Source organism: Colletotrichum karsti (genome assembly GCF_011947395.1).
Source record: "Colletotrichum karsti strain CkLH20 chromosome Unknown Scaffold30, whole genome shotgun sequence".
Classification (NCBI taxonomy): domain Eukaryota; kingdom Fungi; phylum Ascomycota; class Sordariomycetes; order Glomerellales; family Glomerellaceae; genus Colletotrichum; species Colletotrichum karsti.
This window is the reverse complement of record NW_024065930.1, coordinates 370,288-393,862: the sequence shown is the minus strand read 5'-3', so window position 1 is coordinate 393,862 and position 23,575 is coordinate 370,288. Positions and strand designations below refer to the sequence as shown.

The 23,575-nt window shown below is 51.5% G+C and overlaps 6 protein-coding genes across 6 annotated transcripts; 3 read left to right on the top strand and 3 right to left on the bottom strand.

Annotated features, from left to right (window-relative positions):
• Positions 1-93: 93 nt before the first annotated feature.
• CkaCkLH20_08835 (CVNH domain-containing protein) lies at positions 94-1,257 on the bottom strand (the record flags this gene model as incomplete). Its single annotated transcript, XM_038891550.1, has 1 exon — positions 94-1,257. One exon carries the CDS (start codon positions 1,255-1,257, stop codon positions 94-96), a length of 1,164 nt encoding a protein of 387 aa, XP_038743186.1.
• Positions 1,258-3,151: 1,894 nt separating this feature from the next.
• CkaCkLH20_08834 (histidine permease) lies at positions 3,152-5,003 on the bottom strand (the record flags this gene model as incomplete). Its single annotated transcript, XM_038891549.1, has 4 exons — positions 3,152-3,617; positions 3,698-4,260; positions 4,327-4,489; positions 4,546-5,003. The coding sequence occupies 4 exons, from the start codon at positions 5,001-5,003 to the stop codon at positions 3,152-3,154; spliced, it is 1,650 nt and encodes a 549-aa protein (XP_038743185.1).
• A 1,223-nt stretch (positions 5,004-6,226) lies between these two features.
• On the top strand, positions 6,227-11,095 carry CkaCkLH20_08833 (uncharacterized protein; the record flags this gene model as incomplete). Its single annotated transcript, XM_038891548.1, has 6 exons — positions 6,227-6,926; positions 9,185-9,729; positions 9,786-10,059; positions 10,117-10,292; positions 10,346-10,526; positions 10,575-11,095. 6 exons carry the CDS (start codon positions 6,227-6,229, stop codon positions 11,093-11,095), a joined length of 2,397 nt encoding a protein of 798 aa, XP_038743184.1.
• Positions 11,096-11,374: 279 nt separating this feature from the next.
• Positions 11,375-13,234, bottom strand: CkaCkLH20_08832 (uncharacterized protein; the record flags this gene model as incomplete). Its single annotated transcript, XM_038891547.1, has 4 exons — positions 11,375-11,715; positions 11,769-12,627; positions 12,687-13,024; positions 13,078-13,234. The coding sequence occupies 4 exons, from the start codon at positions 13,232-13,234 to the stop codon at positions 11,375-11,377; spliced, it is 1,695 nt and encodes a 564-aa protein (XP_038743183.1).
• Positions 13,235-17,353: 4,119 nt separating this feature from the next.
• CkaCkLH20_08831 (uncharacterized protein) lies at positions 17,354-21,272 on the top strand (the record flags this gene model as incomplete). Its single annotated transcript, XM_038891546.1, has 3 exons — positions 17,354-17,763; positions 18,744-19,736; positions 20,282-21,272. 3 exons carry the CDS (start codon positions 17,354-17,356, stop codon positions 21,270-21,272), a joined length of 2,394 nt encoding a protein of 797 aa, XP_038743182.1.
• Positions 21,273-22,256: 984 nt separating this feature from the next.
• On the top strand, positions 22,257-22,970 carry CkaCkLH20_08830 (uncharacterized protein; the record flags this gene model as incomplete). The annotated part of the gene is made up of 3 exons (XM_038891545.1): positions 22,257-22,594; positions 22,703-22,867; positions 22,916-22,970. 3 exons carry the CDS (start codon positions 22,257-22,259, stop codon positions 22,968-22,970), a joined length of 558 nt encoding a protein of 185 aa, XP_038743181.1.
• Between the last annotated feature and the right edge of the window lie 605 nt (positions 22,971-23,575).

Here is a 23,575-nt window from a genome sequence, read left to right as displayed (position 1 = left end):
ACCAATCTGTTGTCTAATATCTTGACATCGCTATAAATCAAATCCGATTGGTGACGCTTTTCTCATTGATCGGCCGTGATGATCGGACCCCCCTTAAACAAAGAAAAGGGTGCCGTCGTTGTTTCCTATTCTCTCATCCAGGTTGATGGAGCTGCGGACGTACTGTCCGTTACGGGACAGCTCCGCCTCCAGGCGCTGTCCGCCATCAACGAGACGGGCGTCGCGGGCCGAAGCGCCGAAGTTGCCTCCGGGACCACCGCCCCCACCACCGTGAATCTGGAGGTTCTGACCGGGCCAGATCTGATCGGGGTTGGAAATGTTGTTGCTCCGAGCAACCTCCTCCCAGTTGGCGTTGAATCGGGCCGCGATGTTGCGGAGAGTGTCGCCCTGCTGGACAGTGTAGTTCTGGCTACCGCCGCCGCCGCCGCCGGAGTACCAGCGGAAGCTGCCCTGGTCGTTCTCCAAGATCCGGTTCAAGCTGATGCAGCTGTCTTGCCAAGAGCCGTCACGGCGCTTGCAGGAAGCGCGCAGGTTGTAGTCGCCGTGGGCGTCGAGACGGATGTCCCTGCAGGATCCGGTGAAGCCACCGCCGTAGTTGCCGCCGCGGGGACGGTCACCGGAGCCGCGACGCTCATGGTGGCTCTCATGATGGTGGTTGTGCTTCTCATCTCTTCTGCGTCTCTCCTCGTCTTCTCTTCTGCGCTCCTCTTCCACCTCCCTGCGCTTCTCCTCCTCCTTCTTGTCGTCGCGCTCATGCTTCCAGTCGGAAACGCCGTCCTGGAGCTTGTGGCCGGCGAAGGCGCCAGCAACAGCACCGATGAAGGTGCTAGTCTTGCTGTGGCCGAAGTTGCCGCCAACCTTGTGACCACCGAAGGCACCGGCAGCACCTCCGGCCAGAGCGCCGGTCAGACCGCGCTCGCCGTCCTCGCCCTCAGGGCCGCCGGGGCCGCCGTAGCCACCGGGTCCGTCATTGCGGTAGCCCTGGTTGTGATCGCCGTTGTTGTTGTGACCCTGGTTCTGGTAGGGGGGAGGGGATGAGAAGTTTTGTTGCTGGTGGTGCGGGGGTTGACCGTATCCAAATTGTTGTTGGTGTTGTTGGTGTTGTTGGTTCTCGCCGCGGCCGTCATTGTAGTATGAGTTGGCCTCACCGCCCTGGTGACCGCCTCCCTGGTGACCGTAGCCTCCACCCTGCTGGCCGTAGCCTCCGCCTTGCTGGCCATAACCGCCGCCGTTGTTGTTGTTGCCGTAGTAGCTCATGATGTCTCACTTGTGAATGTGAAGGTTGAAATGACAGTGTTTGAGTGTATGATATCTTAGGATGGCCAAGACCAGTAATCTAACAAGCAATAGAGCTTCCGTGACATGCGGGGTAATGGTTTTCCTTATATAACCTTCTCTCACTAGTGTTGAGCCTCCAACAATGGGTCGATCCAAAGCTTGTGATATCCAAACATTGCCCAAGATATTTTTACACCGCCGCCATAGTGGGGAGAGGCTGATGAAGTCTCGACTCAGAATGTCCGCGCGTTATCCTCTTTTCGGTCCAATCGGGATGACCGCGTCAGGGTTCACGGCCCACCCCGCAGACACAGCCCCGGATGTCGGCACGGCTCTTCGAAGTTTGGGTGAGGAAACGAACGAGTTGAAGTCTGGGCACTCTCAGGTCCTTGCCACGTAGCTTGTTTTCTGACGTACCAGAGGCCGAAGAAGGGGCTCCTTGATGAGTCCGTTGGCGGTCCCTGATTGCCTAAGAGAATCGATTCCGCCACAGACCCCTGAGTCCGAATGCGCCACGATGAAAGACTTGAGACCATTGGAGCTAACCGTGCGATCACGGCCGATCAAGCCTTCCCCCGCACAGTGGCTGAGGGAGAAACACGTCGAATGTTGGCTGAGTGGTATCCGATGTTCACCACGGAAACCAAAGTTTGACATGTTGGGCGCTTGCACATGTCATAGGTAGCTCAGCGTGGAAGCTCTGGAATGGCCTGCAGGGAAACAGCTGTTTGTGACGTTCGACCTGCAGAAACCTAATGCCATCCTGGGGCAACAGAGGATGGCCGGCCTCCAGGAGCTTACTGCGTACCTCAAACACATTTTCGGGAAACGAGAGCGGCGAACGGGGCCCGCGGCTCGCTCCAGAGTGCACAGCTACGGAGCTTCCCAGGAATTCATGTCCCGAGGTCGCAGTAGCTGAAATAGAGTTGAACAATACCATCACCAGCTCAAACGGCCATCAAGCAAGTCCCAGACAGTCAAACGCAGCAAGCTCTGCAGCGGTGCAGCCGCGTCAATGCCACCTTGCGGCGAGCACTTCTGCAGGGGAGCCGCTTCAACGAAGATCCTTCCCTAGTGCAGTTTAGTAGCCCTTGGATCCCTCCACTCCGATCGCTCGTGAAACGAGATCCAGTTCCGCAGAGATGTCGGCGGCATCTCCTGAGAGTGGAATACGAGTGTTTGATCGCGTGCTCGCGACACCAGTAGATCGTACGTCGGCTCGGAAATAATGGATTCGGTAGCAGTGGTGTTCCCCTAGATCTTGGCACAAAGCCGACATATGCGATGGGGATTGTCTGTCCTACGAGCTCCGTGGCATCCGACGATGTTCTTCGGCGGCAACTGAAGGCGCTCGATAGCCGGTATGGCAGCCATGTGGAAATTTATTTCCATGGAGACGACATTCCAGTCATACGCAGTAATGCTGTTGCGCGAAACAATATTTCATGCAAGCAAGCTACAATCAGCCATCTCAAAACTTTAATCCCCTCAATCTCCAATATTTCTTTAGAACGATTTAAGCGCGATGGTGGAGACCGAGAGCACGGGGCGAACACCCAGTATGTGCATCACCGGCGCGGGAGGGTAGACCGGGATGGCCCCGCATTTCCCGCATGGACCGGACGAACGGTGCGACCGGGTTTCGGTAGCAACCCCGGCTTGATCTATCTGCCCTCGGGACCCTTCAGATCTTGATCTTTCTCTATCAAATGAGAGCACGAATCAGCAGCAGCTTCCGATACTACGCCCAGTGTACTGGAGTTGTTGCTAAATGCTTGACATCCGACCAGTAAGGGGTTAGGGAAATGAATACTAATAGTGTCGGAAGGCAATTTGAAGATATCGCAATGCTCTCTCAATTCCACGCATTCAACTACACTGAGCCACTCGAGGAGCGACCGTGTTCTAAATCTACCTTCAGAAGCTGTGCCATGCGTCTGCGTAATCCCACCTCCTCTTTGTCAGCCATGGCCGCTTCGTGCTCGTCGACCGCCGGACGGATCCAGACCAAGTCGGCGTGCTCCGGCCTGACAAACTTTGTACGCCTGATGACCTTAAAGCCACAGAAAAGGCAGATAGCTAGGATAGCCATAGTGTAACTACTAAAGAACGATCCAACATCCCATCTACCAGGCAGGAAAATAGCGTATCCATAGAAAGCTTCCACAGCGATGAGCCAAACCAAAGCGATCCAAGTTCCGTACGGTTGCAGGTAGCCACGGTAAGGAAGGTCTTCTCTGTTGAAATTCTGCGCGCGGAGGGCTCGGTAGAAAAAGAGATAGTTGACGCAAATCACGATGTACGTCACCAAGGTTCCGCCGGTAATCAGGTTGGTGAGCCTGATCTGTTAGCAATGGACATTATCAGAGAACCCAAGCAGAGTGACGAGAAACGCTGGGGCGCAGAAGAACTTGCTCACCATGTCAAGACAGTGACTGATCCACTTCCCAGCTTGAGATAAGACAGGCAGGCAAATGCCATGGAGACGACCAGGCAATAGACAGGAACGCCTTGCTTGGTGACCTTGGTGAAAATCTTGGGCGCATGGCCGTTAAGCGCTAGTCCATAGAGACTGCGAGACGAGCAGTACACATAAGCGTTCCCAGCAGAGTAAATACTTGTCAACAGCAAGGCATTGACGATATGCGGGAGAACTCCGACGTTCATGTTCTTCATCGCAATGACGAAAGGCGACGCTGCACCTGTTCCAGTCTCACCAGAGCTCAAGACTGACAGCAGAGAAGGATCATTTGCGGGGAGAACGATACCAACGCAAAGGGCACCTCCGATGAAGAAGATGCCGAAGCGCCAGTAGACGGACTTAAACGCAGCCTTCATGGTTTTGCGCGGCTGTTGCGCTTCGCCAGCGACTGTTGCCAAGTATTCTGGGCCAACGATGTTGAAGGCGGCCTGCCATAGCGCGGCGAGGAAACCATGGAAACGGCCCATATGACCCTTGTCAATGTACTCGACGAAAGGAGCCTGTAGACACGGTCATTCGCGACCCTCAGATGTAGTAGGATGGGACATGAGATTGGAAACTCATACCGGTTTGGACCAGTTACGGAAGCCATACGCATCGTGTTGCGGGTTTCCTCCGACCATTGTGATGAAGGTGAAGAAGAACAGGATGCAAATTAGCAGGAGCTTGCCTCCTGCTAACCAGAATTCTGTTTCCCCAAAGTACTTAACGACAAGTACGTTGCATGCTCTGCAACACTTTCGTTTAGCAAGAACACACGCAGCGTCATGGAAGCATCGACCTACGCATAGAGCACAATACAAACTGTGATGACTGCCGCGGACGGGATGTCGTCTCTCCAGAACGTCAAGACCATATCTAATGCCGTGATTTCGAAGGGAATGAGCAGAGCCTCGAAGATGAAGAAGTTCCACCCAATCATGAAGCCCCAGGCACTGTCCACCCAGTTGCCTGCGTGATGGATGAAGGCTGCACTGATGGGCATGAAAACAGTCATCTCCGCAAGCGCGTTGCTCACCTGGGCTATGACGCAAGCATGGAGGACAAAGGCTATTAGCAAACTTGCCGCTCCACGCATGAGGCCATAGCCAATGCTCACGAACAGAGCTGTCCCAATCGCACCTCCAATCGCAACGAATTGGACTTGACGAGGGGTGAGATGGCGTTGCAAATGCTCTTGGTTGTGGATGATCTCGCCGCTCGACACCTCACCCGAATCTTGCTTGCTCTTGGATTCTATCATGGCGACTGAAGGCTTGGGCTCAGACTCAGATGAAGGTATGCTCATGATGTGCAATGATGACAACGATGAGAACGAACTGGCTGGTACTCAGATCCAACGATTGTGTAAAGGGCATCTGACACTGATGCTTTTGGTCATGTTCAAGCTAGAAACTCTGGGATTATACAGTATTTTAAAGGGTTCTCCTGACAGATGGACCTGAGACTATTCGCTCTTTGGAGCTGACAGCACAAGGGTTCATCCATCTAGGTACGAAAGCATGACCCATCTAGGTATTGTGTCGATAGCTTTCGCCCGAACACATCGGTTCGTAAGGGTCGGGTGGCATCTACAAACCTTCAGTCATCCCGAGATAGCGTATAAAGTTTTCACTGTTCTCGGGTTGGCTCCTATGACCGTCAGCGTGCTGCGGTTTTCCAAGTTCGGAGGCTTCGGAAGGGTTACAAGAATACCCGGCCATCCCCACGGCTCGGGGCCAACCAGATGTTGCTGATTGCGATCCGACCGGACTGGGAGTGCGCTGTCTTGGCTATCTTCATGTCGTGGGGTGGATTGTCTGGGGAAACAAATCAGAGAGCGCCAAGGCCGGAGACTAGCTGACTCGATATCAGGTGCTGAGATGGCGTAGACGGGCAAATGGGGCAGATTCCATGGCAAACTCCGTAGTTCTGCTTGCGGTTGCAGCAGCTTTAAGCTGTAATCTACTTGTATAGAACCCGAATGTAGTCGGGATTAAGTCCGGGGTGCCGTGGTTCAGGGCGGAGACTAGCTTCGGATCCGTCGTGGTGACAAGGATCGGGAACTGCAGCGCATCCGATGTTATTCGGGCCTGACTAGTTCAGCGACACATCTACGCGGTCCAGACCGGGGCAGATCGCAGCTGTGTAACGACTGTAACATGACATGTGTCCAAATAGCAACATCAAGGTTCGGACCAGTGTGTCTCCGACAACGGGCATTAGAGGCAATGTGATCTTCAGGTGACGCTATCTCTTGTCCGATTAATCGGCACATACGCGGTTGGTCGGAAAGATAACCGTTTGTTCACATTTATCACAGCGTAGCCATGAGCATAAGAATGCCAAAGTCCGGGGCAATGAGACCGAAAGATTGACCCCTTGTTTTCGAATAACATACCAAACTCGTCCAAGGTGTCTGCATCAACCTGTCACGAGACGTTAGTCTTGATTTCTTGTCAAACATCTCCCCTGCGCCCGCCAATCATGCAAGACTCTGAGCTAGAGCAAATCTCTGAGGCACTCCGGGCCGCCCGCATCAGCAAAAGGCCCATTGACCCCCCAACAAAGACCTGGAAGAACCTCGACGCCGATAGTGCCTTTGAAGTCCAGAAGATCACTGTCAAGAATGCGATCAGCAAACATGGAGACCGCCTTGTTGGATACAAGCTCGGAAATATTGCCAAGGTCATGCAGGATGCCTTCGGACTCGATCAGCCGGACTACGGCTTCCTGCTTGCCAGTACCTTCATCTACGAGGGCACAGCGCTATCCCTAAAAGATTACATCAAGCCCTTTGTCGAACTAGAGCCGGCATTTGTGCTCAAGGGTCACCTCAAGGGTCCCAATGTAACGGCTGCCGATGTCATCAACGCGATAGACTATGCCATCCCTGCCATTGAGATTATCGATTCCAGGGTCAAGAACTGGGCTATCGACCTGCCGGATACTTTGGCAGATAACGGTTCTACCGCGGCTGTCATCCTTGGTGGTACACCCCGCAAGCTCACCGACCTTACTCTGAGCAACACCCGTGGCAACCTGCGCTTCAACGATCAAGAAGTCATGACGGGCAACACCAAGAATGTGCTCGGCAATCCTATCTCGGCTGTGGCGTGGCTGGTGAACAAACTGTCGAAATACGACATCGAGTTCTTCCCTGGACAGGTGGTCTTGCCCGGTAGCTGTCTGCAGGCGGTTCCAATGACGGAGGCAGGGCACTGGTCTTGCACATTCGAGGGATGGGGTACTATTGAGTTCGATGTCTTGAATGATCGCGCTAGCAAGCTATGATTTCAGGTGTTCCAGCGACACGGGGACGGTTTTCGTGTGGATAGAGAATGCAGTAAAGTCACGTTTTCACAAGCCACTTCGGTCGAATGTATTACACTTTGCGACGTAGATATCCAGATAATGATTTATCCCCATTCAATATAGATACATAATAGATACAGACTGTACTCAAGTTAATTTCCAATGAGCTATTAATAAATACTGCAGGTTTCGTCATGTTTCTTGTAATCCTACCTACTTATATCTCTCATTCGAACAAAATCAGGGAACCCGTCTAATGGCCTATCCGAACCGCAATCAGGACCTCACATTATAACAGAGTGGGCTGATAATGACGGCAAAGGCATACTGCATCGAAGAACATGACTTTCTTTGAAGCTGGCAGGAAGTTTCTGTTGAATATATAGGTGTGAACCATTCCATTCCATTCCCACATGAGCAAGATTGGTTTTATCGACATACTCAACGCTTTTTCCACGCTACTACTCAGTTTTCAACTGAGGTCATCGAGAATCCAAAGTAAGAACTCTTGGAAATGATGCTCAGGACTGAAGAGTCTTAGCTAAAACACAGAAACTCTTCTTTCTCTCTCGTGAGTCTCAATTTCTTCATTGCCTAGGCATATGTTGCGCATGACTAACAACATGTAAGATAGCGAATGCTCGCCAGGCAGAGCGTAAACCGAAGAAGGTTAGAATTATGAGAGCCAACTGGGCTATTCCCAGATAGCGCCCCGCCAGCTGTGTCCCGAGCCGATCCCTGCTCCCGATCCTTGTACGGCTTCTTGACCCCGCATAAAGAGGGCAGTCTCGGCTGATACAGCTCATTTGGGGTAAGGGACACGGCGATGACATCGAATCAGGAGTTATGATTGATTGCTATCTAAACTTTAAGGAGAACCTCAAGATAAAGAGAACAAATTGCAGTTTAAACGATGGCAGTTCTGAATATATCTCAGCCCACTGATAGACTCGCAAAAACGATAAGAACCTCAAACCCCAAGAGAAAATTCAAATATCTTATCAAGTTGCATGTGCTCCGATTTCATGCGCTAGCGGGCTCCATGAGTTTTTTCCTAAGGAAGCACGCGAGCATCCAAGCAGGCACTGCTGCAACGCCTCCTCACCCAAAAGAGTCGGAAACGTAATGAATATGTACGACGTGTAAGCCATTGACTATGAATGGACTTTTCCAATCCCGTCATATTTGAACAATATGTCATAGCACCATTCCCCGGATTGTTTGCCATGGGTACCTGACAGACTCATCCAACTCAAAAGCTATGTTTTTTGATGAATTTCGCGGGGTGCATGACTCCGTCCCCGCTGATTTCCGGCAACACCCTCCCGCTATCAGCCTCCCCCGCACTCCGTGTATCGGCATCGTGACGAACTTTGGCCGCGCGTGTGTTATCATGCATCTTATCTAGACGTGTGTTTAACACCTATTGGCTCAGCTCTCAACATCACTTCAGGTGAAAACCGGCATTCGTCCTACAGTGTCGCCCAATATGCCTCGTTCCAGCGACACATCCAACATGGACGCCGAGCGTCGGAAGATACGGCGAACGACCAATGCGTAAGCAGCTCTTGAAAGGCGTCCGATAACCAAGCCTGACCTCTTAGATGCGTACCGTGCCGGACGAGCAAGATCAAATGCAGCGGAGACGAGCCATGTGCGAACTGCAGGCGCCGTGTGGTGAGGTGTAGGTATGAGGACATGGGTGGCAAGGCGCCTTCATCTGAAAGGTTGGTCTGGTTGGTCTTTCGCTGGAACCAAGAATATTGGCTCACGGTGCAATGTGACAGAAGCAATCACGAAAGGCAGAGGCGGCCTTCCGACGTATACTCAACTGGCAGCAAGCGTTCATGCGATGCCGCTTTTGGATCCGACAACGATGACGGTGGTGAGTTGTTACTTGTGACTATCGGCTATGCACTCAGCTCAAGTCAATCAGATATCACCGTATTATCAACAAGAAGAGATTCGAGATCTGTACAAGCAAACGATCAGTCAGTTTATACCAGCCCGTTTACATTACCCTCAACAACCATCAAGAACACGCATCAAAACAAACGTGCTTGGAGTAAGTCGTCCAACAATTCTTAAAAGCGCTCATAGAGGTTTGGCTCGTTGCTTACACCGGTATAGTCTGGCTCGCCCCGTCTTCAACCTGGTCATTCACCGCCCGACTGACCCTGATGATGGCGGAGAAGCTGCAGATAGATGCACCATTCAGCGCTCCGAGCTTCCTCAATGACGAGATATATCCCCTGAGATGGAGAGCTGCAGCTGCCGAGGATCAGCCCGACATCAATGGTCTTCCCTCCATCGAACACGCTCTTTATCTGTACAACACCGTCAAATTCCATCTTGGCCAGAACTATCAATTTCTCGATGAGAAGTCTTTTGTTCAAAACATTAAAAGTTTCTACTTTGGAAACCCCGCTCAGAAAGCAGCCGAATCTCGATTGTGGTTTGTGCAGTTTCTTCTGGTTCTATCTTTCGGACAAGCGTTCCTTTCAAGGTCAAAAACTCCCAAGGAGCCGCCAGGCTCCAAGTTCTTCATCCGCGCCATGTCTTTGTTACCAGATCCCACGTTGTTGTGGAAGGATAGCTTGTTAGCTATTGAGGTACTTGCTTTGGCCGGGTTGTATTTGTACTCAATCTACCAGAGGGAATCAGCGCAGTTATACGTAAGTGGAAACTCTAGCATGATGAGCGCCTTTTCTAACGTAATTCAATCTCTCAGGTAGCCCAGGCTATACGAATCGCGCAGTTGGAAGGGCTTCACACTCAATTACCCGAAGACGCCCTTGGTCCTGAGACAGTTTCTCGATGCCGAAATCTTTGGTGGACTCTTTATATCATGGATCGACATTTCTCGTGTTCTTTGGGTGTCCCAATGAACACCCAAGATATTGATATTACAACACTTCTCGACCCGCCAAGCATATCCACTCCACAAGACGCGACACTTGGCCTCAGAGTGAAGCTGTCTCATCTTCTCTCATCTATTATCAACAGTGAGTTACAATCCAAAGATCTTTGAACGTCTTTGTCGTATTCTGATTCACCAATAGCCGTCTACAAGTCCGAGAAAACACCACTGGGAGAGTTTCTTGAAGAAACGAGATCTATTCTCCATACCCTGGCCGGGCACGCCCAAGAGATTGAAAGAATCACTCGCGTAAAGTTTCAAAACTCCGTCGATACCATGCCTAAGGGGACGAGGGACATCACTCTACTTTATCATCAGGTCAGTTTTCATCCAAAAGCTTGCAATTCTTTCATTTCCTAACATTCATGAAGTGCGTTATCATCGCAACGAGGCCTCTCCTTCTGTCCGCCTTGAAACAACAACTCGACAGCTACGGCCGAGGCGCGCGAGACCTTGAGAGTTTCATGGCACCCTTAACTCCACTGATGTCAACCGGGATCAAGTCAGCTGTGAAGACTTTACAAATCCTGTCTGTCGAGGACAACCTCATAGGTAATTCTTTCGAATCCCTCCACTCGAATTTGACTAACGTCATGCCAGAAGTCTTCCTCCCCTTTGATCTCGAGTACGCTTATGGTGCTGCGATCCATCTTACCATAGCAAACGCTCTATTCCCCTCTACCACTGATATGGACGGGCCGACACACAGCCGCGAGGCGCACGCCATTCTGGATGATATGATACACAAGGGCAACTCCGTAGCGGAGGTGCGGAAGTCTGAGCTGGTTCATCTGGAATATCTTTTCAGCGAATTCGCAACTCGGTTGAAGCAGCCCGACTTCCAACCACCAAGGCTTCCAGTCCGCTCTCGGGAGGTGGCACCGGTCATTGAAGTCGGGGAGAGCTCAACATCCGTGACTGAGCCGGACCTGGTGTCAATGACCACGCTCAGCGAGTCTCAGTCTCTTTTCTGCGCTCCCGACACCCCGAACAACGCAGAGTTCCTCGACAGCATCGGAATATCGTCTGATGACTTCCTGTCCATCGTGGAGCAAATGGGTAACCAGGATGACATGGATCTCCCTTTCACCATGTTAGATCTGGGACAGTTCTGGAAATAGAAGAAGCACGCCAAAAGTTAGGGGAGGTTGATGGTGATTTCTAGCGAATCATGTTGCTTCGAGTATTTGCATTACTAGTTATTTACTTCATTCCTGGATCCAAAGCTGAATCCTGTCCTCATTCTATTATTTGTCTATGTAATCATACACCGTGAAAAGTCCTTGCCGACTGAGGTCTGAGAAACTCACGAAGGGTCATCAAATTGCCTGTCGCGTATAAACTACTCCCGTATTATTCGCTGCCCATAGTCTGCTCATAGCATTTGCTTCCGAAGCCTGCTACCATCCAGTGTGGTAATAAGGATCCCAACTCTGATGTCTTTGAGCATTGGTCGTATGCTGATTTCCAAATGGCTGGTAGTCTGGGTTGTGCCAGGCTGTTTGATGAGCTGTTTGAGTTCCTGGGGAAGCCAAAGTCGCCTCGGAAGTCGTGTTTGTCGGAACTTGCTTCAGGTCGTACATCGAGTCTTGACTGTAGACAGAGGTTTGCCTCGCATCGTATGTGGAATCTCTGTGGAGGAGGGGTTGTCCCATGTTGGGGTCCAACTGCGCCGTGCTGATATTATGAGAAGCGTGGTAGTCGGAGGGCATATGACCTGACAGACTGTCTTCTAAGCCGACTTGGATGGTTGTTAGTCTCTTTCAGCGTGGTTCTTTGCACAAGAATACTCACAAGCCAAGATGTAGAACAGTTCCGCTATCACAGGAACCCATGCAGCCAAGGCGAAGACTTGACCAAACGTCCATCTATCGTTCTTGTCGAGACCGCCGGCTGCGTCAATAATCTTTTGCCGGAAGATGGTGAAGTATGCCAAGATTCCCCACATGATGAAGAGGTTGATCCACGCAATTAGAAGACGCCATATTCCTCTCAAGGCCTTGACCCATGGCCTGTCAACCATTCCAGGTATCTTGAAGCCAGTGGTGATGAAGACAGTTATTACCAACCACAACAACGGCAGTCCGATGACCAAAAACTGAACAGCTTTGACAACGTGCCAGTATTGTGAACCACGTTGGTCGCAGTCAAAGTTTTCGACGCCACTCTTGCGCTGAGCCCAGTCGATTTCAGCTCGGGGCGCAATGTAGACAACGGATGCGCTGAGACCCCACATGATGAAGAGAACCGATCGATGAAGCCACTTCCTGTGACCGTCGTGTTTGACCAGGGCGTAGAGTAGCATTACCGGAAACACCGAGAAGTTAGACGCGATGAGGGACAGCGCAGTCTCGTACACCGCTTCGCCAGACGGCAGATCCGGATTGACCTTGTCCCTCTCCTCTTTACCATCGATGGCCGCATACAAGGCAGCACCGAGCATAGCAACGGCGATCAGCATGGCGCCACTGAGGAACATATCGAGAGAGCCGCGGAATGAGTCGAGAATTCGCCCGCTAACTGACTGTGACGCGTTCGGCTTTCGTGGTTTCTTATACTTGTTCTTGTTGAAGCGCCGAATAGTTTGGTGGATTGTAAAGACGACGAGGTACATCGTCCCGAGAAGGGCTTCGAGAAAGTAGGAAACGACGACCTGTCAACCTTTCAGCATCATGTCGCGCCATTGTAGCCTGAAAAGCTTGAAGTACTTACACCGATTCCACATAGGTCTTGACTGCCAGTATATCCTACAGCCTTACAGAACTCGGCTTCACACTTAACCTTCGGACCCTGGAGAATGCGGGTGTTGAATCGATCGCTGAATAGGTAGTATTTTGGGTCTCCGTCGGCAGGGACTGGAGTGTGCATCATGTTGTAGGCAAACCACGAACTGACGTCTGCGTACCATGTTGGTAGCGTATAATTAACGGTATAGTTGTCGGGCAAGGCATTGAGAAAGAGCAACATTGAAAGCTCCATGCTCATGCCACGGTTGATACTTGGGTCCCATGGATCGGGCTGCACCAAGCCCGCGAGCCATTGTCCCCATGCTGTGCTTTTGTAAGCCAGTGAGTCGATGTTCTCGGCTCTTTCAAGCACCTACCTGTGCAGTTCCGGTTGAAGTCGAGCTGATCCCAAGCTAAGTTACCTGGGACCCAGAGGTCGTCATAAGTCGAATTCATTTTGAGGGGGCCTCCGAGGTTCAAAATGCCCTTCTTGGCGGCTTCGTGCCAACTCGTGGTATCGGAGAGTTGTCGCAATGTAGTTGTTCATCAATTGAGAAAATCAGAGCAGCGGCCATCAGAGTGCTATGGGGTTAGAGACATTCTTATGGACAGGCTCTCCACCAGATCGACAACGTGCTTTGCCTCACATTCCGCGCTGAAATAATGCCAGTTCTCCAGCCGCACTCGATCCCCTTTCAGTTATCGGGTCGCAAAGAGGGATCTTCTAAACCTTCGGCCGGTGTGATGCAGCTGAACCCTTGGGGCTGACGGCTAAGTCAAAAAGGGAGTATTCATCGAGACTAACTCCCGCAGTGAGATTAGCTAGCGCAAGCCACCATCGCTAAACTGAATTACGAGTTCTTCGGCTTGACAAGGCTGACCATTCGGAGCACTTGCAATACGCCAAACTCGCTTGGGATGCTTGTGCTGCTTGCGCTAGCGGGTTTGGGCCGCACAGCTGGCCGTTGAGGGCTAGCAACGCGATGTTGCGGACGGCTCTTGTTAGCGCTCAGTATCGTGCGGGGAGGCTTGTGGTTCAATGTAAAGCATCTTGACAATGAGTTTTATAGGCACTCTCAGGCATGAAGCTTCTGGCATGATGCAGTTTATTTCAGTCAGCTCAATCGGACGGCATGCCTTGGGGGTGCACCCGTCGCATGTGTCTATCACGGTTGTCTTTCCTTGAGAAGCCAGTACTATTCCCTTCAGAGAATTTGCACCCCTGGTAGGGGCAAAAATATGCCAGGAAACCTTCAATTGTCTCCGGATGCTTTGCCCTCCGATGGCGATCCAGGTCCTTGCTGAGATAAAACGATGAGGAGCATCCGGGCTCCTCGCATCTGAATGGACTAGCGTGCTTCTTGAGGCATCGACTAGAGGAGAGCACTTTATCAGTTTTTAACTCCAACTCGTCTCCATTATTTAAGAACTTACTGGAGAAGATACCGCTTGGAATAGGCGCGGCGGCATGTGTCACATATCCAAGGCCCAACTTGTCGGTTGCCAGACCGATTAGCGACCTGAGGGTGCTGAGAAACCCGTGAACCGTCATTACCAGGCTCTTCGTCGGAATATGGAAAAGACTGTGGGAGAATATTGTCCTCCGCGTACTCGGATTGGTTTGGCCAATGAACGTCTTGCTCCCCATGTTGTTGCCCAGCAGGCGGAGGTAAGCTTGTCGAAAGACTCCAATCATATTCTTCGAGAGGCCCTCCACTACCGGTCTGTACCCACGAGGGATCAACGGTTTCGAGAGACTTTTGATGATGATGATAAAATAACCCTAGACCAGTCGAGCCTAGTGGGTTTGAACTAGAGATGAAAAAGACTTACCCAAAGAAAAGGAGGAGTGGTAGGCCTGCTGAGAGAGATGTGATGGCAAGAGCAGTGATTCAAAGGCCGAAAATCAGATGAGATGGAAAATGAGTGGTTTGGTCGGCAACGAAGATCGTAATTAAAGAATGATGGGCTTCGCACGATATGTGCCGGCCTTGGAGAGGAAAAAAAGATGTCAATCGTATTGGGGCAGGATGGCACACATTTATCCTCAGAAGCCCTTGCACAACCCGCCACATGCTTATCGTATTTTTTTGAATGATTGGTCGCCAGATATGATAAGCCTCAACTCAATATGTGGAAAGATTCATCATCTCGATGCATCATGAAGTCTTATTCTTGTAGGCCTCGTCCGATTGTCGGAGCCAATGAGCGGAAGCCACGCCCATGCATCCAATCATTGAATAAGGGTGTTGCTGGAAATGGAAATTGGCCATTTGGTTGCTTCTTGAGGCAGCTTGAATTATAAAAGAGCTGTGAGGATAATAGTCACTCCTAAGATTCAGGATGCTTCATCTCACAAGTCTATGGGAAACAATAAATCGTTGACATTGAACTAAGCAAGACGTAAGAATGTCTTCTTTATTTTGCTGCGAGTCTCTCAAGCCGTACAAGGCTCAACGTACCGACCATGAAATGAAGTTCATCGGTTTCATGGCTTGGGCTAAGTATCCAAAGTCAACCGGCGAAGGAGACCTTTCCAATATGGAATCATCCGGTCAGACCCCTCTCTATGCGATCCAACTCGTACGCCAGGTCAACTACGGTCCCCTGGAGAGCAAGCGGTACTTTGTCTGCTTTTATGGGCTTGATAAGGGTTACGTGGAAGTGTCTGAAGACTTTCTTATACAGGCCAACTTTCAGAAGGTGAACTCGTATGTTCCTCCTCTTTTCTACAAGTCTGTGTCAAAGCATGGCCCACGGTATTAAGATATAAGCTTGTCTTACTGATTACACGCCGCCTACAGATTCAAAAACTTCAAATGCGACGACCATAACAGGTTTTTTGAACTCAACCTGTACCAGAAAGATCCCATCAACAAGCACCATTGGCGGGCTAACTTGGCTCGACCTTCGAGTACTATCGATTTATGAAATGAGTTTCGAAAGATTCTTAGCGTGTCCCAACGAGAAAGACGCGGCGTCATTTCAACATTACGAGCTCTTTGGTCTGGCTCAGCAATCTGTGTAAATTTCGCCATAACGACGTAAGCTCACACCGGGACGGTCACTCGTTTCTCTCTGGCGCCGATTGCTTCTCGATGGGATACGCAGCCCGGTGTGTAGCTTAGTCCAGTTGAATGAAATACGCTGTTGTTTCCGTCTGCTCCCTGACGTACCATCACACCGTTTTCACAGTCGTATGCTTTGCAGCTCATAAACGGCAGAATTCTTTCTACCATGTGAGTTTTAACCATAAAAAAGCGAGCTGGCGCCGGTGCGGTCTGGCTTCGGTTTAAACTGGCGCCAAGATCTTGTGGTGGCTTAATAAGGGGTTTGACTCATTCGAGCGGCACGCCACATCGCGTGAGGTCCCTTCAAGAGCGAGCCCCTGGAATTCCGAACAAATAAACTTCCCGGATAGCGGTTAGCCTGATCTAACGACAGTATGCCTCGCGCTATCATCGCCGAACGTCGCCTCCGATGCTCAGACACCTTCTATCCTAGAGCTGAAAGATAGCTGATGATTAAAGCAATGGCTATGACGCTATGCTGGGTTTCTAAACATTTCTGGTCCCGAACTTTGATCTCTGAACGTCTTTGGGTACTGTAATGGCCGATCTCCTTATGGTTTCGGTATGTCTCTGATCCAAATTGCTGACATCGCGGATTGATTCCGCAGTCAATATCCCAGTCCGAATGCATCACAGTTGGTTTCACCTCCAGATACACAACACGTGGGTGCCTTCCGACTTATGTTGAATACCGGCTCCCCTGGATGGAATATCCCCTCTTTGCAGCCCATTTTCAACAAGCTTAGGTGCCGTTGCCTTTACCTGCTCGAGGAAACTACCATTGGCAGCTAGGTCATCGAAATGGCGGCATTGGTATGCAGTTATCTAATCGGTGGAATTAGAACAAATACTTGAAGAGTGTTAGTATGAGACTTTGACTTCCTCGATGCGTTGGTCGAAGCTTGAATGGATTTACAGTTCATATCGCTTGGGCCAGGTTTGCCCACTCCATGACCACTCTCTTGTATGGGCTGATGCACTCTCGGGACATTCCAGCCACACCAAAAGAATTTTGAATGCTGCTTCTGACGAATGTGGGAATTTCTTCTCGTCGTCTGGGAATACTAGTAAGAAGATGGAAGCTGTGAATGAGCACTCTCGTCTGACTACTGTCATATTGACAATGACGATGCAGTACTAAGATTCTAAGAACAAGAAGCTTTGAGGATAATTCAAAGACATTCCCCATTACACCCAGGATTTGGGACATAGACTGTGATCATAAATCCATTGTCTGGCAAATGTTCATATTCTAGATATCTTGTCTGTCTCTGAGGCCTGAAAGGTGTTCAAATATGTTGATGACAACCACGGGTAAGCTTCACGACTTTCGTGTGCTTTGAATAATCTTGTCACGGAATACAGAATACAGCTGCTTTGTCAGTCATCGTGTGTAAAGCAGTGATTGGGTTCTGGAAGAGCGTATAAATAATAAATTCATGGAGTCATCTCAATAGTTTTCTCAGCAAGTCAAATCAAGAAGCATTCTCACTCCAGTCAAATCAATCAAATCACTTCAACTTATCAAAATTCCAGTCTTCTTCCAATTTCGAAAACTCTCCAATCCTTTACCATCACCAACATGTCCTGCCCCCGCGAAGGATGCTCTGGAGCCGCTGACTACCGCGAGCGTTGCATGCAATGGATGGAAGACAACAAGCCCTCCTGTGCCCCAGACGACTTCTCCTCGCCAAAAGAATCGAAGCCTACGAGCTCGCAACTCCCTCGAAGCAACACCATCGGCTCTCCCGACGTTTACGAACGTTCTGCCACCGGCGAAGCTCCTCTTACGCGCACCGGCTCCTTTGGCGGCGGTCACGTGAAGCAGCTTGTAGCTGGCTATGAAGCTCGTTCCCGCCGCGCCGAGGATCTGTCTGAGGAGGCCATTCGAAGAAAGCGCGAGGCTGATCGAATGTCTCAGGACAAGGACTCAGTTGCCTCGGCCGTCAAGAGCGATTCTGAAACGAAGGTCGCCTCTCAAAAGAAGGAATCGTCGACTGAGTCTGATACGGAAGACGGGGATTGGTATCGGGTCAACAAGACCACTGACTTGGACTAGACTTGTGTGTTTTCCCCCTTTCTGATCAGGTTTCGGTGTTGTTGGCTGTTCTTTGTCACTAACTTGCTTGTGTAGTTGATGGGTATAGCGCTGTTAGGATGATATCTCGTTTTTCAAAACTCTTTGAACGCACCCGATGATGGACTGCCCATCTTACCTGCTGCTTGAGGACTTGACTTCATGTTCACTGGGCATGGACCTGGCGGGACCCTCATCTGAAACAGCATGACCGGTTCCTTGTTCCATACTATAGTATGAGGCTTTAGAAGGCCATTCAGATGCCTGGCTTATCTGACGCTCTTTAGCGAGTTGTCTGTCATGTCTTTGTCCTCTGCGGTATGACTTTAGAGGTCGATGATTGAGCCGTGTTGGAAGAATGGCCATTGTTCTAATACAAGCATATTGTGCTCCCAAACAACACTTGCCTGACTTCTTGAATGTCCGGCCGGGTATTTGAAGTCAAGTGAGGTACTGCTTGGCTTCAATGATTCTTTCCACAAGTGCGTAACAACTATCTCCCCGTCTTGAACCACAACATCGAAATTTGCTCCCACTCCCCGAGAGCTTCTACTGCCGCCGGTCTATTGGCCATGGATCAGGGTAGTGGGTTCTCTTTCATATTCCCTGATTCCATCGTCATCGAAGACCAGGCAGAGACATCTGATGGTCAGGTAATTATCTCTCGTGTACCTTCACCCGTAGGTTCCGCGCACTGGTCCGAATTCGACCTCTCAGACTCTTCATACGACAAATTGTCCGAAGCAGATGCAGCTTCCTCTTGTTCTGCGAGATCACTGAGAAGCATTCGAAGTCTTGGAAGTTTAGAGCTTTCTCCGCCACCTTCCCTTTCGGATTGGGGCTCGGACGATCTACTGAGTGACAGTGATTCCGAAAGCGGCTCATCGCTCCGCAGCATTCGTTCCGCCCCAGATCTCAGGGAGCTGCAGAAGCTGCCGGTACCCAACCCCGTCGGTGATAAGTACGGACCTGCTTTGCAGTGGTTCATGTCCCAGAACTTTCTCGACGATAGCTACGAGACGCCTCCCCCCGGATTCTTCGAGAATCTTCGGAAACAAGCAGAGGAGAAGGAAAAGGCTGAATCTTTGTCTAAGCAGGAGCGGACCGGGAAGCCCGCCAGAGCTCCGTTTCCAGACCTCTCGATCGAAGACTCAGCGCGAGACCGGAAGCATGACGCATACTACAACATTCTTCTCCGTCGACGCAAGATTCAGGAGAAATATCGAAACCGGGAGTTGGTGGCCAAAGGTAAGTTGCAGGACTGGAACTGGTGCGGCTTTCCTGGGTGCAACGCTGCGGTTTGTCTGTACCAAGGTGAATCTGAGGGCGACATCAGGAGGCCGACCCCAAAGGTCCTAGTCCATTCCGACAACGGCGCTAGCGAGCATGTGTCGAAACGTCTCCTTGAAGCCCTCAATGAAATTTGCGTGGACGATGAAGCCGGCTTGCACTCCCTCGTCACGTTTGCAGCATCTCCACCCATCCTACGTGCTGCAGCGGATTGTGTGCTTTCGAGGGTCATGTTCGATGCGGACTATCAGTCAGCTGCTGCCACGTTCGAGGACAGAATGTCAGAGTTTCCTCCTGCCTTGGTCGAAGAGCACAAGGTAACCCACGAGAAACTCCCATTCTACGAAGAAGCCCCAACCCCGAAGACGGTGCCCGAGGTGGTCCTTCGATTCCTTATGAGAGCGGAGTCATGGCGGGGAAAGCAGGCCGAGCAGGGCTACCCATGGAACTGGCCACTTCAAGATTGTGTGCATATCTTTAAGGGCATTCTCGATTCATACAGAGAACTCTTCGATGATGGGCACGTGGTACTGGTGGATGAGCCTTTCGATGTGCTGGTGGACAAGCAGTGGCGGCATTGGCTTGATACCTACCGGCCGTGGAACGACAACGAAGTGCCATTGCTGAGTAACTTACGGTCTGAAATAGCCCAAAGAGATGGATTGTCTAGTCCAGAAGATCCGACCTTTTATGGGGCAACGGGTTTGGACAAGGGATGTTGGTGGCCGAGTCAACAAAGGGCTGCTGGTGTTGATGAATCACGAGAGCATTGAGAATTCTGTAGTTGGAATTCTCTGGGTGATGAGAGCGTGTTTTCTTTTCCATCTTTTTTGTTTTTAGGTTGTTGTATAATATTGGATTCCTAGTCGACCAAAACTCATTTGCAGATAGCAGGAATTAGAAGCCATCACCAGCGATGGGGCATTGTCAAATAAATAGCGGCTCATTGGCCAATCAGAAATGTCTCTGGAAAGCCCATGCACGGACCACCTGAAATTTGTCCGATTGACGATGAAGCTCCTTCTCCATCAACTTTTTCCATCACCACCATATCAAGTGGCAGGACAGGCAATTCCTGCTCAACAGACACGTAGGTTACGTTCAGGCACCGATATTTGAACAACAAGCTGACAGAGTCTGCAGAATGCCGCCCAGGTTACCACAACAGGCCGCGCGCGCCCTGCGGAGGCTTGCGACCCCATCCACGCCGATCACACGATACCTGAGCACATCGACGGCCTTCCTCGCAGCGCCGACCGCCGCTGGTCCTGCCAGCTCCTTCGCCGGCGTGCGCTCCGACTACGTCCCAGTCACGAAGCCCCCCTCTGCCCGCCCTCCCGAGACGCGCAAGTCACAGCTCATCCGAACCTACACCTCCCTCCTGCGCACGACGCCCCTGATCCTCTTCTTCCAGCACAGCAACCTGACGGCCGACGAGTGGTCCGCCGTCCGCCGTGAGCTCAACTCCGCCCTCGACGCCGCCACACCCGAGGGCTCGCCCCTCCCCGGCCGCGACATCCACCTCCAGGTCCTGCGGACCCGCATGTTCAATGTGGCGCTGAAGCTGGCCGAGTTCTACGACCCCGAGGTCGCCAAGGCGAACCCGAACACACCGCAGGGACGCAAGGGGCCGATAGTGCACGACTTGAGTATGTCGGCGTACGAGGCCATGAAGAGCTTTGAGGTGCCCGCAGACTCTGCGTACGCGCAGATCGCGCCTCTGATGTGCGGTCCCACGGCGGCACTCGTGTTCCCCGCCGTCTCGCCCGCGCACCTCGCCGCGGCGCTGAAGGTCCTCTCGCCTAGCCCGCCCGCGTTTGCGGCGCCGACGAGGAAGAAGCAGCCGAGTTACTACGACCCGCTGGTGCAGAGCGGTCTGCAGAAGCTGCTGCTCGTCGGTGGACGGATCGAGGGCGACGTGTTTGACGTGGAAGGCGTCAGGTGGGTTGGTGGTATCGAGGGTGGTCTGGACGGCCTCAGGGCACAGCTCGTGCACCTTCTCCAGAGCGCCGGTCTGGGTCTTACGACTGCTTTGGAGGCTGGTGGCAAGAGCTTGTGGTTGACGCTGGAGGGGCGGAAAACGATGTTGGAGGACGAGGGCAAGGAGGGCGAGGGGGAGAAGAAGAGCGAGTAGGTGGGCGAATGTGTACGATATTCCTGTACAAGTCTGTATTACCAGGAGACAACAGATCTCTACTATAGAGTTTACTAAAAGCAAGATGTTGTCAACTTGGTTGATTCCAAGCTCCCTGGGGTGTTTTATCTGAGACGACTTTGCAGTAGAAGCTCATTCACTGGAACTATGCAAGCCCAGCTCGTTGGCTGTGTCTGGTTACATACGCCGCAAACAATTCAATCCAGACAACGTCTTGACTACTTGAATGACGGGTTTCTGATGGACTAGTTTGGAGACGAGCAACGTGATGCTGAGCTTAAGGTATTTGGAAGGAATATAGCTACATTTTTGTATTTTTGCTCTGCATGAATGTCATTTCTCAATACCTATGCAGGATGGGGCTCATGAGCTTCCACAGTCAACAGAAGCTCGTCTGACGGATTTCAGGTCCTTCCGGATACTAATTTCAAGAGCACCCGCATGCTGAGCACACAATATCGTGTTGTCTACGTAGTCCTCAAATGAGACCAGTAAATAACCAATATAACTAGTAGAGCAGTTGATCAAACTAATCATCTTAGTTCAGATGTCTTCCTGAATAGTGACATCTCGAGGCGGCGGCCTGGGTGAGTGCGGGGCAGCACCAGCCACTAACATGACCGCTGCAGGCGACCTGCATGAACGCGCCGTCGGACCGAAGAAGACCCCTAATTAAGCTTGGTGCGCGAAGCTCCAGCGGGAAAAGGTACCTCGAGACAGTACCTGACGCCATGCAATTGCGCGTTTCTGAGCTCTCCAAGTTGTCCGGCTGACGTACCTTAACCTCTGTTCTCTCCACGCATTCCTCCACGACGACGACACACATCGCCAACAACACCGCACCCCGCGCGGAATCCAACTTGCCTTGACCGTCGCATCCTCGACGTCCGTTCCTTTCTTGCCAAAACTTTGAGCGAGCATCAAGCGCATCCCGATCGAAACGCCCCGAAACCAAACATCACGATGGACTTCGCTCCCTACCAGTCCTCCCCGCCGGAGCGCGAAAGAGCTCTCTCCCCTCCTCTAGCCTCGCCGCGCGCCTCGGCCGACTTTCGAAGACCATTCTCGCCATACAATCAGCCCTCGCCGCCGCCTCTGCAGCACCCACAGCCACAGCGTTCATGGCAACCGAGTCTGCCAGGGGCATACCCGACAGCGGATGCACACAGAGAGGGCGTGAGCGAGTTTGACACGAGCTTAGGAATCCGTCTGGACTACGAGGCGGCTCTGGCGTACCTGGCTTTCCCGCCGCTGGGCGCCATTCTGTTATTGATTGGGGAGCGGAACAGCGATTATGTGAGGTACGTGGAACACAGGAGCTTCGAAGTCCAGCAGTACAAATATTGCCTCGGCGTTGCGCCCCAGGAGACAGTCAGGCGATCAGCTTCAAGTTACTAACCAGATGGTAGGTTTCATGCATGGCAGTCCGCACTTCTCTTCACGGCGGTCATGATCTTCCACTTGGTTTTCCTCTCGTGGTCAGCATTCCTTAGCTGGTTCTTCTTCATCGGCGACCTCTTCGTGATGGTTTGGTTGGCGCTGAGGGCATACCAAGATGCGGATACGCTGGACAGGTATGTTTGCGAGCACCCAAAACACGGACGTGCGCTTACGAGTCGCAGATTCGAAGTCCCCATCATCGGGGCTCTGGCCAGTCGGATTCTGGATGACGAATGATTTTTCACGAACGGCTGCGTGTTGTAAGATGGCGCCAACGCGGTGTAATGACTTTGCTGTGCATAACATATACCCTTTTAATCGGTCGAGGTAGCATGAGAGTTCTTGAGCCTGGCTAAGTCGCGGAAATGAGTCTGTTGTTTTAGATGTAGGGAGGGATCCTTCAGATACGGACTTGTAGGCCCGATGAACTATCCGGAAGTGCAATAAAATTTCATGATGAGCAAGCAACTTCGTACCATCTTCTACTTCGACTTTGAATCCCCAAAATGACGTACAGTGCCAGAGACTGTGTCTGTCTCCACGCGCACAGTAACCGGATCCGGTCGGACTTTCCTCCTAGCGCTTTTCCGGCCTAGCTGGCCGGGCGCACAGGGCAACACCAGGCTGATTACGCGACTGTTGCTTGCCTTGAGAGCAGCTCGAGCCTCACTACCTTACCTACGCAGCTCCGAAGCTGTCCCTTTGCCTCAACACAACCCACTTCACGAAGAACAAACAACGCTCCTTCCCCCGACCATCGCCATCAGATCTGGCTCATTGACGGTAGCAACGGCGATTTTCTATTTCTTGACGATTATCTAGCACATTAATACCCTTCACGT